At 38.3% G+C, this 6,003-nt stretch overlaps 1 protein-coding gene across 1 annotated transcript in view; it reads right to left on the minus strand.

The window, feature by feature from the left end:
* The window catches only part of ncapg (non-SMC condensin I complex, subunit G), a 13,498-nt gene extending 11,272 nt beyond the window's left edge, over positions 1-2,226 (minus strand). Inside the window, exons 1-2 of the mRNA XM_027283272.1 lie at positions 2,111-2,226; positions 1,734-1,846 (exon numbers count right to left, since the gene is read on the minus strand). Coding sequence (XP_027139073.1) covers positions 1,734-1,841 — 108 coding nt within the window. The 5' untranslated portion in view covers positions 1,842-1,846; positions 2,111-2,226. The remainder of the gene's footprint in view (positions 1-1,733; positions 1,847-2,110) is intronic.
* Positions 2,227-6,003: the final 3,777 nt, after the last annotated feature.

The following is a 6,003-nucleotide window of genomic DNA, read 5'->3' on the forward strand; positions in this document are numbered from 1 at the left end:
TGGAAACTCGTGGCGAACCTCGCAACAAACTCGATGACATTTTCAACCCAGGTTCGCGCTTGTAGACAATCATGGCGTACTTCAGGTAATGGACAAAAATCCTCGTGGAACAGTGTCTTGTCCTCGAGCTGATGGAGGAGAAGGAGGACGTCATCAACAACAGGCGGCAGGGGAAACAAATCAGGGGAAACAGTAATTCAGGTTAAAAATAAGACGTAAATATATTCATTGAGAACAGGAGAGAGAACCACCAGAGCTCTGAGATCTTATGGGACAGGTTTGTTATTGTCCCTCAGGTCAAACAAAGATCTGAATTCAGTTTTTAGGCACCACATATTCAGAATGAAACACCAGAAAAACTTTTTTATTAGTTTATTTCTCCGCGCACTACATTTCTTTGTCGGTTTTATTCATTTAGATTCCTATTTGTGTCATTTCTTCATCCTTTATAACCACTTCCTTAGTAAAGTACTTCAAATTGCCCTGTGGTTGAAAGATGTTCCTAACCTAGACGATCTAACGCATCCATTGGGACAAACCATGTCCTGCTGCCATGTCCTATAATGCTCCAAAGTTGTAAGCTGAATTTTTAAACCTTTTCATTTCATGCATTTTTCAGCAGTAAATGGTATAATATAACATATGCAGTATAAATCTTTTAATTTCCGCTGTTCTAAAATTAGTTTATTTAAATATTTCTGCACGCTGGGATCCCTAAACCGTGTTGGAATCTATATAATTGTGTGACTAGAAAGCTGAGAGGAATAATCTTCATGTGTAGCTCTTAATTTTTAACTTGACTGTATAAAATGACATATTTTGACCCTGCGTATATCACAACCTCATGTAACTGCACAAGCACAAACTAAGAATGATATGTGTATTGTATAGCTTCCATAGGTTATAGACCATAATTCAGAGGAATATCTAGAATAGAAACACCAAAAAACAACGGTATTAATTTCCCTGTGCTTCCTCAAGGTCTTGTTGTCTTACTTTTTTATTATTTTTCTATTTTTTTAAGTGGTAAAAAGTTGGTAAATCTGTGTAACAACCCAAAAATGCCAAACAACTTATCAGGTTTCCACACATTTCATGACAAATTCAAGCACTTTTCAAGCACCTTCAAGCACCAGTTTTTCCATTTTTCCAGCACCTTTAAATACTGTGTCTGCCAGATGGTCATGGGAAGCGCAGCGGTGCCACTGTATGGCATAATATATGGGTCTAATTAGCATTATTTCATATGGTGGTAGATTGACGTTTTGATTTTTAACTAATTGTGAATTGGCTTGTATTCTCAGTTGGAGCGGTGTATTGGGTAACACCATAGCGCAATAACAGTGACAAATAGACATCGACAAATTTTCAAGCTTTTCAAGCACTTCACAAAAAATTCAGCATTTCACAAACCTTGAAAACACTGATTGAAATTCAAGCATTTTCAAGGAATTCAAGCACCCGTGGGAACCCTGCTTATGAGACATATAAAAAAACATCACATACCTGCATCATAATGAGCCTGTTTACACTCAGACCTGAGCACACTCAAACACAGTATTTATGACAAAGACAAGACACTACAGACCTGTATTTGATCTGTGGAGTGTCTGATGGCACAAAAACAAACAAACAGACAAACAGACAGACAAACAGACAAACAAACAAACAGACAGACAAACAGACAGACAAACAGACAAACAAACAAACAGACAGTGATCTGACTGACTCACTTTGCTGTAGCGGCTCTTCAGGCTCGCCACCAGCTTCGCCTTGTTGTTGTGGCCTTTCTGAGCGCGCTGAAACGCCTCTTTAATGTCGAGCTCGGTGTCCGCGGTCATCTTTCCTTCACAGACAGAAAACAACATTTTAAAAAAGACACGAACTGTCCTCACGGTGTTTACCGAGCAGGCTAACGGCAGCTCTGTCTCTGGTGCCTCATTAGACCAACTCCCACTGAGAGAAGAGCTGGGAAACAACGTGACCAGCTAAAAACAGCGAGGGATTAAACTCCCCAGAGACTCTTGTGTTGTTATAATTTATAAATATTAAAGCAGATGTCGTGTTTATACAAGAAAATTAGACTTTATCGTGAGTTTTAGAGATTTACCGTTTCCTGTTTTCTTCTCCAACTGCCGCCTGTTTTTAAATTCCACTCTCGCGGACAGTCGCGAGATCGTGAACGTGTACTCATACGTGATGACGTAATGACGTAAGTGCGTGGGTCTTAATTTGTCCCCGAGTTTAGCCTGACAGGCTCGTGCTGACACCTGACCTGATTAATCAATTAATCGATCAATTTGAAGTTTATCAACTACTTCAAATATTGTTTATTTTTGTATTTTACAAGGAAAATAAAACCTAAATATCCCAGAGTGACAGCTCGAAAGTTAGTAATAAATAATAATAATAATAATAATAATAATAATAATGTGATGATGATGATGATGATGATGATGGTATAATAATAACAACAACAATAATAATAAAACATACTAATAATAATAAATAATAATAATAATATAAAATAATAATTAAATAATAATATAATAATATAATAATAATTATAATAATAATAATACATTCTATTTCAAGCGCCAGGACCCCAGGTCACTTCACAAATTAAACAGATAAGATAAGAAAAGTATTAAACTAATAGCAGTCAGTCACATATCAATAAAAATCAGTAATAAATAATTAAAATTATAAAATAAATTAGTAAATTAATATATTTTGTAATAATTGTAATAATTATTTTATAATTATTTATATAAATATTATATCTCAATATTCTATTTAATTCTATATTATAGAATATATATAAATAATAAATAATATTTAGAAATAAAATTAATTAAATAAATTATAAATAAATATGTGTATATAATGTTTTACAATTTTCTGACATTTTACAGATCCAGTTAAATTATTTAGTATATTGGTAGGCACTGGGTTTGATTGGACTTTTATCATTTTAATAACAGAAAGAACCACCAAAAAATTATGTGGCTTAATTTGGATTGGAAGAAATCAATCAGCAATAACTAATCTGCAATAGTGTGCAACCCCCCTGTTGGTCTTCAAAGGAGGGTTCAACGAGCAGACAGTTCACCTGTGTGGACTGGCAGGAAAATAGGTTTCTTTGTTTTGTAACAAGAATCGCCATCTACCTCGTGAAATTGGTTTAATACAGAAGGTCAGGCTGCTTTAGACCTGTGTGCATGAGGGCGTAGGATTATCTGAGAGGTGAATGTATCATCATATTAAATATTTATGCTGGTGGATGTAGGGGCTAAAAGTCTGTCCATTAGTCCCTACACCTAAACTATGTCATGGGCAAAAAGAAAAATAGTGTCTAGTGCTTCTGTAAATTCATAGGCACATACAGATGGTCTCTTAATATGTTATATTACATTGCACAAAGACCTATGTGACTACATATTAAAGACGTTTATATGTGGCAATATAACTTGCTGTGAATACCCTGAAGCTCCAGGTTCACAGTTTGTGTTCATTTGGTTGCAATTCGCAATTTTGTTTGTGCATATCACCAACGGAAGATAGTATTATATTGTCATCTAATCCTGTGTCCATGTGTTAAGGCCTCAGTATGCTCCGTGTAAACTAGGTCGTAAGGTGTCTAAAGATAAAACTGTTTATAGCTGTTCCAAACGGCCACACTCAAAGGTGAAATGCCTCCCTGATCTCTCTCCAGGAACTTTTTGTCTCTGTAGTTTCAAATGCAATAAATCATACAAATGGGCATTACAGCACAAAACTTTTGGACAGTCTCTCCTCGAGGGCATTCATGGTGAGTTGGATAAATGAAAACTGATGGAAGAATTTTTAAAAAAGAAGAGCTCGAGAGAAGTTCAAATGCTGCCTACTTTTATACCTCTGCATAACTGGCATTTGCTGCATGATGCGGGCACGATTATCAGTTGAAAAGTTTTAATAATTGTTGGATATAAGCCAGAAAGTGCTCACGTGTTGCTTAATCCTGAGTAATGTTTGATGAAAATTGATTGGAACAGAAGAAGGTATTAGGGCTGGGTAGAAAACTGGGTCTCTACAGACAACTTGGAGGTAAGACAGGACAACAATACAGGGAGTGAATGGACTCAGCAGCAATTGTTTTCCCCAGAGGCCTCCATTTCCACATACAGGTCAGTTTATTCATCATCACGAGGAGTAATATTCAGCTGGTAGAAACAGTTTATCTTCTTCGGCTCCGGGGGATCTTTGTCAGGTCTGGGAAAATAACCCTGAGGATGTCATTTGGATTATTCTTTATCTCGGCTTGATCTGGAAGGAGACTACCAATTAGTCTCCAACAGAAAGCGTGGGTATTTTACCAGGCAGGCGGGGAGGGTCTGCTGCTGCAGTCCACTCTGAACTCGGAAAAAAACAAACCTACGACACAGAAAAGTGTTATGTAACGGTCATTGATGTTAGAGTTCTAAGTTAAAAACTCAGGAAAGGAAAGGACTGTCTAAACCGAGTTCACCGACATAAACACACCTTGCAGCACACACAGGGAACAGTGAACTGAACATTCATTTCACATGACTATTTATTCTATTCGGGGGGCCTGGAGCCGATCCCAACTGACATCGGAGATTCTGTTGATTTGAGGACAGGTTACACTCTGGACAGTTCGCTAGTTCATCACAAGGCTGACACGTAGACAAACAACCGTCAACACATTCACACCTACGGGCAATATTGTGCCACCAATTAACCTGCATGTCTTTGGACTGTTGGAAGGAAGGCTTGGAGTACCTGGAGAGAGCCCAAATTCATGCAACATGCAAACTCCACAGAGAAAGCACGGTGTTGTCGACCACAGAACCTCCTTGCTGTGAGACAACAGACAACAAACGTGAACAGAACAGCATAGAACTTTTACTGTATGTTGTGTTTGTGTTGTGAAACTTTGCCATTCTGATGATTTGAGGTTGATAGATGTCTTTGAGAGCATGTAGCCTTCTTCTCCTCTTGCGTCTTTTAAAGTAGATTTGCCTTTGCATGTTTGCTGCATGTTTTCCTAAGCACATGAACTGAGACTGATTTCGACTGGAAGTCGGGAAAACCCACTTTGATGACTTGCAATGGATTGCAGTCTCTGTGACGTCTCCCATAAATTACTGTAGAGTTGTTAAGCTCGGTGGGGTAGTCCTGCCTCCGCCACCTAAGGCTAATCCATAGTGGGTGGAGATGAGCAGGCTGAATGAAGCCTGGTTCCTCAAACAAGCCCCCTGTTATGACACCCACCTGTCAATCAAAGTGTGCACACACTTAATTATACATAATTTTAATTGAACAGGTGAGTTATAGTTATATATACAAAGCTGTTTTTTGTACCAGGCTGTAAACATGTTTATTTCTGCTGTGTGAAGTTGGACATTTGAACATGGGGACTTATGGAGACTGACTCATGGAGTGGACGTTTGAGAAACTTCAGTTTTCGACATCACAGAGGTTGCCACTTGATTGCAGCATAATAAAAAAACATGCTAGTGAGTTGCATTATGGGAAGTGTAGGCTTCAGTGTTTTTGGCGCTTTACCCATATTATAGACTGTTATGGGTAAAACTCGACCACTACTGCTTTAAATTTCTCTGGTGTACCCCTTTAAGGTTATGAATGATTCCCCACAGTGAGAACATGGGTTGTACTTTAAACTCTACAATACCTGTAGGCATAGTTCAGGACAAAAACAGATTATTTATGCATTAGGGTGCAGTTTCACAGGTGCTTATGTAGAAACATATAGTATGAGAACATTGTGTATCTATGGTAATCAATACTAGCAGTGATAACACAATATTAAAGCCTGTCATATGTTGCTGTTTAGCCTCATCCTCTCAGTGTATTGTGTCTGACTGATGGAGTAAAATCACACGACCAGACCCCCAGAGACCCCCCATCCACCACCACCTCCTCCTCCTCCTCCTCCTCCACCTCCCCTCCGCACGGTGATCGGCATTGATACAGCAGCGC

Source organism: Larimichthys crocea, chromosome X (assembly GCF_000972845.2).
Source record: "Larimichthys crocea isolate SSNF chromosome X, L_crocea_2.0, whole genome shotgun sequence".
NCBI classification, from domain to species: Eukaryota; Metazoa; Chordata; class Actinopteri; family Sciaenidae; genus Larimichthys; species Larimichthys crocea.